The sequence below is a fragment of the Oryctolagus cuniculus genome, chromosome 1 (genome assembly GCF_051225735.1).
Source record: "Oryctolagus cuniculus isolate XC-2025 breed Fujian yellow rabbit chromosome 1, ASM5122573v1, whole genome shotgun sequence".
Classification (NCBI taxonomy): domain Eukaryota; kingdom Metazoa; phylum Chordata; class Mammalia; order Lagomorpha; family Leporidae; genus Oryctolagus; species Oryctolagus cuniculus.
Window position 1 is genome coordinate 231552900 of NC_142867.1, and position 13527 is coordinate 231566426.

At 64.0% G+C, this 13527-nt stretch overlaps 1 protein-coding gene across 3 annotated transcripts; it reads right to left on the reverse strand.

Annotated features, from left to right (window-relative positions):
- Nucleotides 1–848: 848 nt before the first annotated feature.
- Nucleotides 849–9020, reverse strand: AK1 (adenylate kinase 1). 3 transcript variants are annotated; one of them, XM_002722978.6, is made up of 7 exons: nt 8909–9020; nt 6344–6381; nt 5138–5173; nt 4826–4989; nt 4074–4190; nt 1171–1362; nt 849–1079 (listed from the first exon to the last, which is right to left on the reverse strand). In XM_002722978.6, the coding sequence occupies exons 2-7, from the start codon at nt 6348–6350 to the stop codon at nt 1011–1013; spliced, it is 585 nt and encodes a 194-aa protein (XP_002723024.1). In that variant the 5' UTR covers nt 6351–6381; nt 8909–9020; the 3' UTR covers nt 849–1010. The 3 variants fall into 3 exon arrangements, with proteins under 3 accessions (XP_002723024.1, XP_069913280.1, XP_069913286.1); XM_070057179.2 differs by lacking the exon at nt 8909–9020 and adding an exon at nt 7587–7964; XM_070057185.2 differs by lacking the exon at nt 8909–9020 and adding an exon at nt 7613–7947.
- Nucleotides 9021–13527: the final 4507 nt, after the last annotated feature.

Here is a 13527-nt window from a genome sequence, read left to right on the forward strand (position 1 = left end):
CCACGCGGAGCACAGCGGCCCCCCACTGTGGGACGCACGCGGGCACCCTCGCTTTGGCAGGGAGCCCCGTCCAGGGCCAGGGTGGGCGCCGAGGACACATGAGCACCAAACGGAGCCTTTCTCGGTGACGAGGCCACGAAATGGAGAGAGAACAGAACGCGGAAGGGGGTTCTTCCCTGGGGTTCCGGGGGCTGCACGCTGCGGCTCAGCCCAACAGGAGGCGGGGGCTGGGGTGGGGGTCGGATCTACGCACAGGGCCCGGCTTAGACTTGGCAAATGGCTCAGAGAGGCCAGGCTGCCAGCACCGGGGAGGCCTTCAGGCCACGCCTCCCCAGGGAGGTGACCCTGAGCAGGTCTCCCCACCCCCACCCAATCACTATGCCCTTGTTAGACAGGCACAGGAGGCCACTTCACTGTTGGAGGCTGGTGAGCGCCACCCCGGCTGCCCAGGAAGTCCCCCCCCCCCACCGTCTCCCTGTCTCCCTGCCTCCCTGCCTGTGACCTCACTGCCTGCCGCAGCCAGGCCCCGGGGAGGGTCAGGCACGGAACATGTGCTCAGAGAGAGATGAGGGTCACGGCCAAAGCCACACGGCAGGGGTGCCGCGGAGCCCAGGCTGAGACTCCAGCCCACGGCTCCAGCCTGGCTGTCACCACCGTCCCCAGGCCTGGCATGGGGTCTCCCACCAGAGCTGGAGAGGGGCGCTGGCCGAGGTGGGCAGAGGAGCCCCAGTGCCACAGGGGTGTGGCGCTGGGGTCCTCGGCCTGGAGGGCACACCCGAGGTGAATCAACTCTGATTGGAAGCAAAAAAAAAAAAAAAAAAAAAAAAAAAAAACTGAGTAAAACCAAATGTCCTTGGCAATTCCTTTAGTGCTCGGCTGTCTGTGAAAACAGGATAAAGTGGCTTCCTCTGTCTGTGCTCGCCGGGCAGGGCGGAGGCGCTGGGCTGGGGCCAGGGCCACCTCCAGGCAGGACGGGGCGGGCGGGGCGCCGAGCTGGGAAGGGGCTGTGGCTACTTCAGCGCGTCCAGGTGGGTGCAGACCTGAGAGAAGACGTTGTCCACCGAGCCTTCGGCGTTGACCTGCGGGGAGACGGGCCGTGAGGGCCGGGCTGCCAGGGCGAGGGCCGGCGCCCCCCACCCACCCCGGCGGAGGCGGGGCCGGCGGGCGCACCTTGCGCACAATGCCACGCTTCTCGTAGAAGGCGATCACGGGCTCGGTGGCCTTGTAGTAGGTCTCCAGCCGCTTCTTGATGGTCTCCTCGTTGTCGTCCACCCGCCCGCTGGTCTCTCCGCGCTTCAGGAGCCGCTGCTTCATGGTCTCAGGGCCTGCGTCCACGTAGAGCAGCAGCGTGGGCTGCGCGATCTGCGGGCGGGGCCAGCGCGGCTCAGGGACCCGGCTCCTGCCCCGCCCCTCCCAGGCCTCCCTGGAGACCTGCGCAGAAGGCCCATGCCCTCCCCGGGGGCCACCTGCGGGGGCCACCAGCCCCTGCTCCCCTGCGGGGGCCAGCCCCCTTCGCCAAGCCAGGCCTGCGCCCGCCTGGGTCCCTCCACCCTGACCCAGCCCACCTGCCGTCCCCCCCAGGGCCCTCCCAGCCCCCTCACTCCTCCCCCCAGTTATTTATTTAACGCCCCTGTCCCCAGCGGGCTGGAGCATCTGACGTTTACCTGGGGGGCTGGGCACAGACCTGGCAAAGGGCAGGGGGAGGGCTGCTGAGTTTGGGGGTGTCAGCGGCATCACTGTCACTGGAAGAAGCGCGTCATTGGGGCTGACCGCATGGGCGGAGGAGCAAGGCCCGCAGTGGCCCCTGCCTGGCCACCTGTCCCCAGGAGCAGGGCGCGGCCTCTGTGTGAGACAAGGCCCTGGGTCTGCTCCCAGAGTCAGGGGCCAGGCAGCTGAGCAAGCGGGACAGAGCCAGCACGGCCGCCACAGCCTCAGGGTCGGACGAGGGCTTCTGCTCGGCCTTCAGGGCGCTGCAGCCGCTCTGGACCGCCTGGGTTGGTGCCCAGGCCCCTCTCCGAGGCCGGGCATGTGCTGCCTCACTGCCCTCCAGCACAGAGCACCCCGGGGTCCGCCCCAGCTCCCCTTTGCCTCTGTCCAGCTGTGTGTCCTAGGCCGGGCCGCTTGCCCTCTCTGAGCCCACCCTCACGCTCGCGCCTGTCCCCGAGGTGGTTAAGGACTCGGGGTTAAGGACAGCTTCAAGGAGGGTGGCTCCGGCTGTCCGTTGACCAGGGACAGCCTTCTAGGTGCTCCCTTCTTCCAAGGGACCATGGGCAGGGAGGGCTGGGCCACCACCTGCTCATCCAGCTGCCACCACCTGCCATCATCGTAGGCACCGAGCTTCTCCAGGGCGCGCACCCACAGCCTCGGCGTCCTCTGGGTCCCAGGCCATGCACAGGGGCCACACACACACACACACACATGTGCGTGCACGCAGTGGGTCTATGAAGGCAGCTAAGGCCCCGGGCAGGGGTCCCCGGCTGGGGTTCTGACTGTGGGGCCTCAGTTTCCCAGTCAGCACCTGGACACTTAGTCTGAAGAGAGCTGGACAATGCCACCCACTCCCCTTTCTGGGCCCGCCAGCCCAGGGCCTGCAGCCCACCCTGCCTCCTTCAGCGAGGCCCTGGCGCCCCCTGGTGTCCAGATCTCAGAACACAGCTGCCCGAAGGCCCAGGGGCCTCTGCAGGGCCCTGGTTCTGCCTGGGCCCTCAGCAGTGCTGGGGTGGGGATTCCTCTGACCCCACTTTCTAGATGTGGGCCTGAGGGCTGCAGGTGACATCTCTCGGCTGGGCCAGGACACTCCTCAGTGCCGCCTGGAGGTGACCACAGGGTTCAGGGTCAGGGGTCTGAGAGAAGCCCAAGCAACCCCCATTCTGCAGAGAGGAAAACTGAGGCTGAGCACAGGGCACTTTCTTGAGGCCTCGCAGACACTTGGAGGTCAAACAATAATCTGAGGGCCGGCGCTGTGGCACAGAGAATAAAGGAGCCGTCTGTGGTGCCGGCATCCCATGTGGACGTCAGCTCGAGTCCCGGCTGTTCCACTCCCAGTCCAGCTCTCTGCTATGGCCTGGGAGAGCAGTGGAGGATGGCCCGAGTGCTTGGGCCCTGCACCCGCGTGGGAGACCCGGAAGAAGCTCCTGGCTCCTGGCTTCAGATCAGCCCAGCTCCGGCCATTGTGGCCATTTCTCTCTCTCTCTCTTCTCTGTAACTCTGTCTTTCAAATAAATAAATAAATCTTTAAAAAAATAATGTTTGGGCTGAGGTTTGGAACTACAGAAGCTCAAAGACGGCCCACAGACAGCGGGGTGGGGGATGGCAGCCTGGTCCCGCCCCTGTCTCGGCAGTGCCCAGTTAACTCCCTGACCCCCCTCCTTTGCCCTCCCCCTCTTAGGCATTCACCACCCAGTATGTTTGCCTGTGAGGCCTTGTGGTGCACGTGTGTGGGCATCACCCTTGTATGTGTGCATCGTGTGTGCCTGTGAGCACATGTACTTTGTGTGTGCACGGACAAGTGCTCACGTGGATGTGTGCAGTGCGTGTGTTCCCATGTGTGAGAGCAGCACGTGTGCACCTGTGTGCGTGTGCACGCGTGTGGTTGGATGAGGCGCCCCCACCCCACGCACGGTGCTCCTGGTGGGCACCTGCTCTGAGGCCGCTCAGAGCCGCAGATGGCCAAGGCCTGGCGTTCGGGCGGGAGCCCCTGCATCGGCGGCCTCCAGCCGGGCCTGAGCTCCTCTGCCACCACCCCCGGCCCCCACACCGCTCTCCCCCGCTGGCCTTGCCCTCCTACGCTGCTCCCTGCCCCTCTGACTGCGAGTTTGGGGGCCACCGCGCTCCGCACTAGGACGCACCCTCCCTGCCACCTGGCCTCTCCCGTTTTGCAGGAACCTGAGGCTGAGAGGTGACAGGACTGGCCCAGGGTCTCAGGGGGTGCCCAGCCTGGCTCCTCCCTTCCCTCTAGAGACGTCTTCCAGGAAGTCCTCCTGGTTTCTCTCCCCACCCGGGCATCAGTGCCTGCCTCCGCCCTCGGCCCTGACCTCTGCCGGCCCCACCGCCCCCGGAGGCCTGGCCCTTACCCGCCGCTCGAATTCCTCTCCCTGCTGCACCTCCCGCGGGTAGCCGTCGATGAGGAAGCCTTTGGACGTGTCTGCTTTGGCCACCATGGCGTCTCGGAGCATGTCTAGCACCGTCTCCTGCGGAAGCAGCCGAGGAAGAAGGCCTGGAGCCGCGCTCCCCCGTCCTCTCGGCCTCGGCTCGTGCTGGTCCCACGGCAGGAGAGGGAGGGCCTCCCCCCGCGGCAGGGGAGGGAGGGCCTCCCCCCGACTCCCGCGTCCCCAGCAAGCCTCCCCCTCCAGGAAGCCTCCTCTCCCTCCCGAGCCAGGGCAGGTCCTGGGCTGGATGACCCAGCGGGGACAAATCAGGCCTCTGCCCTGGGGAAGTGCGTGACCAGGGAGGGGACAGACAGCACGCGGGGGCTTAACTCCCGAGGTTGTCCAGGAGAGAAGTGGAGGTGGGCTTCGGGAGATAAAACGAGGGGCTGGGGAGGCCGAGAGCTGAGGCGCAGAGGGCAGGCCAGGCAGGGGGAGGGGGCGTGTCTGGGAACAGCAAGGCCAGGACGGCAGAACACGTGGGGAGTGGGCGGGCAGACAGGGCCCCGGGGGTCTTGGGAGCTCCTGGAAGGATCTTTCTGAGGAGGGCAGTGGGGAGCCACAGGAGGGCGCATGGCCAGGGAGGGCCCAGTGAGCCTGGCTGGTGTGTGGGGGGCTTTGCTGGCAGGTGCACCTCGGGGCCCCTCGCCCCTACCCCCACGCGGCCAGGGCCCACTCACCAGCGGCACCAGCTGCCCCTTCTCCATGATCTCCGACAGCTTCTTGCCCCTGGCCGAGCCCGAGCTGACCTCGGCGCGCAGGAGGTCGCCGGTGGAGAGGTGGGTGTAGCCATACTTGTGCACGATCTTCTCACACTGGGTGCCCTTGCCGGAGCCAGGCCCGCCTGCAAGCGCCCACCCATTGAGGAACCCGAGACTCGGGGCCCAGGAGGGGCAGGGGCTGCCGGGGGGGGGGGGTCCCAGTGAGGGAGGGGCGGAGCCCGGAGTGCTGCAACCCCCGCCCCGCCGCCCCGCTGCCTGCCCGCAACTCACCCACCACGAAGATGATCTTGGCTTTTTTCAGCTTCTCTGTGGGACGGAAAAGGACAGCAGAGCTCAGCCCCCGGCATGACCATCAGCCCCCCGCTCCCCTGGGGTCCCGGGCCTGCTGCGGCCCCAGCCCAGGGAGAGCAGGGCGGGGAGTGGAAGCAAAGAGGACAGAGGGAGCGGTGGGAGCAAAGCCCGGGCCCCGGGAGCGCCTCCCTGCGGGTGGCTGGGTGGCAGGATCAGGTCACCTCTGGCCCGCGAGTCGGCCCGTCTGCGAGGGTCAGTGGACGAGCAGCAGCCCATGGTCCTACGCTGCTGGGTCCCCCTGCCCTGCCCCTCTCAGGCCCGGTCCTGCCCATCGCCCGCCCACCCCAGCAGCGCTGATGTGGCGTTGGCAACCACAACATATGTTGCCATGGAGACGGTTGCCAGGGAGGAGGGCTGCGGTGGGCGCCAGGAGCTCTTGGCCAGACAGGGAGCCGAGCAACCTCCGCTCCGCCCTCTGCAAGACCACAGCCCCACTGGGCCAAGGGAAACTGAGGCCTCTGCTTCTCTGGCCCTGCCCCCAGGGAGGCGGGGGCCGGCGGGGGCTGAAGGGCAGGAGCCTGGGGCTGGGGATGAGGCTGCAGCCCTGTGGTGGCTGCGGTTCAGGGCGGAGCGGCAGGTGGTGCCAGGCCCGCCGAGCTCCTTGAAGAGTCGCCAGGCTGAGGCCCAGCACCAGGGGCTGGACGCCGGTGCAGCCAGCAGCCCGCGGGGGAGGGCGGAAGGGCCATCTGAGCTCTCTGCCTGCCCACGTCTCCCTCTAGGTCCCAGCCCGCAGGAGCCAGGAGGGCCCAGGCCCGCTGACGGCTCAGAGACTCGGAGAGGGACAGGAGCGGGTCTCAGACTTCGGAAAGGGGCACTCTGCATGGGTGGGGCTCCCGCAGCGCAGGTCCCCCCCCCAAGCCAGAGGTGAGACTCAGCTCTATAAATACCACCTAGGTGAGCACCGCCTGGAGAGGGGTGCGGCAGGAGCCACAGGGAGGCCTGGAGGCCTCTGAAATTAATCTTGGAGCCGGCACATCCTGGGAGGGGCTGGCAGCTCCCAGACAGGCCTGCTCTGGCAGCCTAAGCCTTCTCCCAGCTCTTTGTGTCTCCCGGGGCGCAGACCCTTTTAACAGATGGGCACACTGAGGCCAGGGCAGTGGGCAGGAACGGAGGGGAGCCGCGTACCTTCCATCCTGCCGCGCTCTCAGGAGCCGAGTCGGCCTCTGCAAGACAAGGGCACAGGTGTGGGGGGGTTGTTTCTCCTCCCTCCCCTGACTCAGCTTCTGCCAAGACACACCCAGGGCGCCTGGTACGTGCCAGGCCCAACACACACGTAAGCTGGGGGCAGAGGGGGGGCCCAGGAGGCCGGGTGACCTTGGAAAGTCACCTTTCCCCTCCAGTATCCGTTACATCACCTGTCCCTGGAGAGCAGGAACCCCCACCCCGCGCCCCTGGGGATGGTGGGGGCTGCTCCCCGTGGGGCTCCAGAAAGTAGGGGCGGGGCTGGCGTCTGCCCAGCACCTTGACAACGGCCGCCGCCGGGGAGGGCTGCCGGCCAGGAGGCGGGAGGCGGACGGGAGGGACGTGGATCCTCACCTGGGACCCGGTCCTGGACCAGGGTGCGCTAAGGGACGCAGGGGCCCAAGGGGGAAGAATCCATAGGAGCCGCTCAGCGGGACACAGCCTCCCCCCCCCACGGGCTTTCAAAGTGAGGACTCCAGGCTCCCTCCCCCTGCAGGCTCAGCTTGCCCAGGGGACGGGGGACCTCGCCTTCCTGCCCCTTTCCCCCACCCCTCCAGGCCCCCAGCATCTCCTCAGAACCACCCTCTGCCGCCTTTGCCTTCCTCTTCCTCACTCCCATCCCCCACCCACACTCCTGGTGCCACCAGCCACGGTCACAACCACCCTCGCCTTGACCCCGGGCCCTCCCTCCCGGGACCACCACCCTCTGGCTCAGGGACCCCTGGCGCCCACGCAGCGAGCCCAGACCCCCTCCCAGCCCCATGCGCCCGCGGACTCTGAGCAGCCGGCCAAGTTGAAGGCCCGAGTCAGCAGGACAGTTCCTCTCCCACATCGGCCGCTGGCCTGACCCCGTGGTCCAGCCTCTGCCCCAGCACCTCTGCCAGTCCTGCTCCCTTGTCTCACTGCCGCTCCCTGGTGCCAAGCAGGTGCCTGGGCCACTGTCGCCCCCCACCCCGCACGGCTCTCCTGGCTGCCACCCTGCGGGACTTTCTCTGACGAGCATCGGCCCATGTCACTCACCTGCCCACAGTCTCCCACGCGCGGCCCCCCCGACACCCAAGACAAAACCTGGCCCCTTCACTGAGCTGGCAGGGCCGGGCGAGGTCAGTCACCCTGGCAGCCACATGAGCTGCCACAGGGACTGCGTGGAGCCCTCTAACCCACCATGGTGCTGACCCCTCCACACCTGGCAGGTGCCTTTCCCCAACTTGCCAGCTCAGCTGTCACCTCTTCCAGGAAGGCCCCCTGGACTCTGCGCTGGCAGGCCCCTTCTCTGAACTTCTCGAGCGCTGGGCATGCCACACTGGATTGGTTCCTCTACTGTAGATGGGCCTGTGTCCCCCACCTGCCTGGGCCTGGCACCGGGGCCGAGCACAGGGCTGGGGGAGGGACTGAGGCTTGGAGAGGACAGACTGGCCCAAGGGCCGGCTGGGGTCAGACTCGGGTCTGCGTTTTCTGCTGCTCCGGGGCTGGCACCTGGCAGGGCCTGAGACAGCTTTGCTGACGGTCCCTGCCCGCGGGGCATGAGTTATGGCCGCTTTCCTGCTGAGTGCGCTGAAGGAGGGCAGGGTCCTTCCAGGCTCTGGGCAGCTGCCGGGGCTGAGGGAGTGTCCCGTGCCAGGTCCAGCCCCAGCGAAGCCCTGAGAAGCGGCCTGACCCCGCCTCCGGGTAACCCAAGTCCCTCTGCTGTGCGGGCACCTGCCGCTTCCTTGGTCCAAAATAACTTGGATGGCGAGGAGGCCTCGCGGAGGCCGGGGGTCCAGGCAGAGTTGGGTTACGAGCTGAGCACTCAGGCCTTTCATGGCCCTGGGGCGGGCTGGGTGGTGTTCCGGGTGCACAGGGTAAGGCCCCGGTCCCCCAGCTCCTGACCCGGGAGCAGCTCTCCCGGTGGCTGGCACCCGACTGATGCCCCATCACTCATCTGTGTGACCTTGGGCGGCAGGGTCCCCTCTCTGGCCTGGCCTGCTGCTGCTGGAGTGGGGGTGGCCAGCCGAGTGTGCTGGCCCCGGACTCCCACCGAGCCCCCTGCCCTAGCAGGGGCCAAGTATCCAGGGGCTTTGGGTGCCCCTGACTCCTGAAGTGACGCGACAGGACAGCCCCTCTGAGCTCCGGGGCTGGCCCCTGCGCGGGTTCTCCGGGGCAGGAGAGCAGGCCGCAGCCCCCCTCCCAGGGCCCCAGCAGGGATGTGCCAAGGACAGGGACCTGGAGCCCTGGGAGGGGGGCAGGGACAAAGGGGGACTGTCTGGGAGGGAGGGGGGGCTGCAACACATACACGCAGATCCACAAAGGCACAGCACTGGCGCGAACGCCCCGAGCGGGAGGCGCCGACACGCACACACACAGGTCACAACCACGGATCGCACGGGCAGCCACGCACAACCCTGGGGAAGCCGGCTGCACACACATACACCCCGCCTGCGCCCCCCCCCCCGCCGTGAGCGGCCCCGCGCCCTGCAGAGCTCCCCCTCCCCCATGCACAGACATTCCCCGGGTGGGGGGCACACTGACCTGGGGAGGGCTGCGGTGGGCGCCAGGGCCGTGCGTGCCCGTCCTCCGGCGCCCGCAAAGGCGACTATTTATAAGGCTGTCAGCGCGCAGCATGCCGGGAGCCAGCGCTCCCGAGGCGGGGAGGGAGGGGAGGGAGAGGAGGGAGGGAGGCCGGGCCGAGCGAGCCCGAAGAGAAGCCAAGACCGGCACCCCCGCTGCGCACCCCAGCTGGCTGCAGCGGTCCCGGCACTGTGCCCACGTCACTCCAGGGGGCTGGCAAGCTGCCCTGTGCCAGCTGGGGAAACTGAGGCTGTTTGCACAAAGCTCCTGCAGGGCCTGGGGCAGGTGCAGAGTGGGGCCGAGGGAGACCACCCACACATCCGTCTCCAGCTGGGGGTTGGGCAGCAGGCTGTAGAGCCCAGCCCTGCCCCCATGGGAGGGAGTGCTAGGACATGGGATGTTTAGAGAGCTGTGGGGACCCAGGTGAGGGACAAGACTGAGCGGGGCTGAAACCCGCGAGGAGGAGTGTGAGGCCTGAGCTGGCCAGTGGAGCGCCACCTGCCTCTCCAGTGTTTGCTCAGGAGCCTGGCACCCAGCACCCAGCACCCAGCACCCGGCACCCAGCACCCAGCACCCAGCACCCAGCACCCGGCACCCAGCACCCAGCACCCAGCAGTGGATGCTTAGACAGGTGGAGGGCAGGGCTGGGAGCCCAGCTGCAGAACTCAAGCACCCGCGCGCCCGACCAAGGCAACAACCTTGGAGGCAGCAGCCCCAGGTGGTGGGGCCGGTTGGACTTGGGATTTGTGTTGCAGGCACTAGGGGGCCACGGAATGTGTTGGAGCAAGTACGACTACCCAGGGCTACAGCCCGCTCCAGGTGGCGGCGTCTCAGAGCAACCCAGCTCTGCCACCAGTGACGTCACACGGTCCCTGCTGCTGGGGACCGGCTTCGGGAGGGCGGGGCGGTGAGTCTGAGGTTCTGCAGCGGAAGCTGTTGGAAAGGCCTCCCCTCCGCAAAGCCACAGACGGTGTGAGCAGGCAGCACATTTGGGCAAAGGAAATCGCTGATGTGAATCCAAATTTCAAATGTTCTCTTCCACTTTTTTTTTTTTTTTTAAGATTTACTTATTTATTTGAAAGGCAGAGTTACACAGAGAGGAGAGGCAGAGAGAAAGAGAGGTCTTCCATCCGATGGTTCACTCCCCAATTGGCCGCAATGGTCGGAGCTGCGCTGATCCGAAGCCAGGAGCCAGGAGCCTCTTCTGGGTCTCCTAAGCAGGTACAGGGGCCCAAGAAGTGGCTTAGGACTTGGGCCATCCTCTACTGCTTTCCCAGGCCATAGCAGAGAGCTGGATCAGAAGTAGAACAGCTGGGTTTCGAACCAGCGCCCATATGGGATGTCGGCGCTTCAGGCCAGGTAGCTAACCTGCTGCACCACAGCGCCGGCCCCTCTCTCCACTTTCAGAAGCACGTGTGGACACTGACTATCCGGGGGGCTGGTGTCCTGGTGCAGTGGGTTAAGCCATGGCTTGCGACACTGGCATCCCATATCCAAGTGCCAGTTCCAGTTCTGGTTACTCCACTTCCAATTCAGTTCTCAGCTAACGTGCCTGGGAAGGCAGTAGATAGTGGCCAAGCGGTCGGGTCCCTGCCACCCACGGGGGAGACCTGATGGAGCTCCTGGCTCCTGGTTTTGGGCTGGCCCAGCCTCGGCTGTTGCAGGCATTTTGGGTGTGAACCGGGGAATGGAAGACCTCTCTTTCTCTCTCTCCCTGTCATTCTGCCTTTCAAATCAATAAATATATTTTTAAAAAATACATAAGGGGGGGCTGGTACTGTGGTACAACAGATTAAGACCATGGCCTGCAGTGCCAGCATCCCATATGGACACAGGTTCGAGTCCCGGCTCCTCCACTTCTGATCCAGCTCACTGCTAATGTGCCTGGGAAAGCAGAAGAGGATGGCCCAAGTCCCAGCCTCCTGCACCTATCTGGGAGACCCGGATGAAGCTCCTGGCTTCGGTCTGGCCCAGCCCTGGCTGTTGTGGCCATTTGGGGAGTGAACCAGCAGATGGAAGACCTCTCTCTCCCTCTCTCTCTCTGTCTCTGCCTCTCCCTCTCTGTAACTCTTTCAAATAAATAAATCTTTAAAAACAAAAACAAAAGAGAAATGGCCTGCTAGTTTCAAAGAACTGTGTAAGTAAGGAACATTCTCTGGTGCAGGGGCTGATGGGACAGCGGTAAAGCCAGGGGGAGGGAGGGGGTGGTGACCCTACTCCAAGGTCCCTCTTGAGAAAAGAAGAGGGGTTCCCTGGAGCTGGGGAGGGCAAGAGGCCGCAGACAGACAGAGCTTTGGAGAAAACAGGCGTAGAGCCCCACCACACTGCTCCGATCCCACCTGCACAAAAATAACACGCACATGCGTGTGTGTGTGTGCACGTGTGTGGCTAAGTGTCTGAAGTCTAGTCCCATCTTTGATTTTATTTTTGCTGAACTCTGCAAAGTTAAAATGCTGCTGTCCTACAGTCAGAGCCCCAGCGTCAGGGGCCTTAACAGCTTAAGCCACTGCTTGCAACACCAGCATCCTGGTGTTCGGGCCCCGGCTGCTCCACTTCCGATCCAGCTCCCTGTTAATGCACCCGCGGAAGCAGCAGAAGACGGCCCAAGGGCTTGGGCCCCTGCGTCCACAACGGAGACCTGGATAAAACTCCTGGCTCTGTTTCAGCCTAGCCTTCGCCATTATCACCATTGCTCTGTAACTCTGCCTTTCAAACAAACGAACAAACAAAAACTCTTCAAAAAAAAAAAAAAAAAAAAAAAAAAAAAAAAAAAAACAAACCACAGCCTCTTGTGGGGAACTGAGAGGCGGTTGTCACCCTGGGCCCCTGGTTTGGAGGCGAGCCTATTGCTTCTCACAAGCATTGATCACTTCATGAAGAAAACCATTGGAAGGGCCGGCGCTTTGGCTAGCGGGTGAAGCCTCCGCCTGCAGTGCCGGCATCCCATATGGGCACCGGTTCTAGACCCGGCTACTCCACTTCCGATCCAGCTCTCTGCTGTGGCCTGGGAGAGCAGTGGAAGATGGCCCAAGTGCTTGGGTCCGTGTGCCCATGTGGGGGACCAGGAAGAGGCTCCTGGCTCCTGGCTTTGAATCGGCTCAGCTCTGGCCATTGTGGCCACTGGGGAGTGAACCAATGGATGGAAGACCTCTCTCTCTCTCTCTCTCTCTTTCTCTCTCTCTCTCTCTGCTTCTGCCTCTCTGTAACTCTGCCTTTCAAATAAATCTTTAAAAAGAAAAAAGAACCATTGGAACATGCCATGGACCCTGCGGACATTACGCTAAGTGGAACAAGTTGGTCACAGGCAGACACCGTGGTTTCACTCCTCTGAGGGCTCTGAAGTCGCCAGACACAGACACAGGAGAAGCGCTTTGGGGGCGGGGCCAGTGGGGGAGGCGGAGCTGGGGCCAGTGCTCCGAAGGCTCAGCTGGAACACTTTGCTGTGCTTCTCTTTTCTCACCAAATTAAACAACATAAACCTTGTAAATGAAAAAAGACAAGTTTGGGGCTGGTGCAGTGACGCAGCAGGTAAAGCCATCAGCTGCAGTGCAGGCATACCATATAGGCGCTGGTTCGAATCCTGGCTTCTGATCCAGCTCTCTGCTGCGGCCTGGGAAAGCAGTAGAAGATGGCCCAAGTCCTTGGGCCCCTGCACCCACGTGGGAGACCCGGAAGAAGCTCCTGGCTCCTGGCTTCGGATTGGCGCAGCTCCGGCTGTTGCGGCCATCTGGGGAGTGAACCAGTGGATAGAAGACCTCTCTCTCTTTCTCTCCCTCTCTCTCTCTCTCTCTCTCTGTCTCTCTCTTTCTCTCTCTTTCTCTCTCTTTCTCTGCCTCTGCTATTTATTTATTTTTTTTGACAGGCAGAGTGGACAGTGAGACAGACAGAGAGAAAGGTCTTCCTTTTTGCCGTTGGTTCACCCTCCAATGGCCGCCGCAGCTGGCGCACCGCGCTGATCCGATGGCAGGAGCCAGGTGCTTCTCCTGGTCTCCCATGGGGTGCAGGGCCCAAGCACTTGGGCCATCCTCCACTGTACTCCCTGGCCACAGCAGAGAGCTGGCCTGGAAGAGGGGCAACCGGGACAGAATCCGGTGCCCCGACTGGGACTAAACCTGGTGTGCCGGCGCCGCAAGGCGGAGGATTAGCCTAGTGAGCCGCGGCGCTGGCCCATGATTTTATTTTTTTTTAAGATTTATTTATTTGAAAGAGTTACAGAGAAAGGTAGAGACAGAGAGAAAGGTCTTCCATCTGCTGGTTCACTCCCCAGATGGTTGCAATGGCCGGAGCTGCGCCAATCTGAAGCCAGGAGCCAGGAGCATCCTCTGGGTCTCCCATGTGGGCCATCTTCTACTGCTTTCCCAGGCCCCAGCAGAGAGCTGGATCGGAAGTGGAGCAGCGGGGACTAGAACCGGCGCCCATATGGGATGCCAGAGCTTCAGGCCAGGGCTTTAACCCACTGCACCACAGCACAGGCCCCAACACTTGGGGATTTTATTCTGACGTAGAACCTAAACAAAGGACAAAGGGGCGGAGGGGCAGGAATTGTATTTGTGTGGCAGGTGTGCGAAGTCTAGTCCCAG

Excerpts from the sequence above, each read along its gene's own strand:
- AK1 (XM_002722978.6), bottom strand. Across the intron at positions 4,990-5,137 it reads CAAGATCATCTTCGTGGTGG|GCGGGCCTGGCTCCGGCAAG; the intron begins GTGAGTTGCGGG and ends GGGCGCTTGCAG. Across the intron at positions 1,080-1,170 it reads AGCGTGGCATTGTGCGCAAG|GTCAACGCCGAAGGCTCGGT; the intron begins GTGCGCCCGCCG and ends GTCTCCCCGCAG.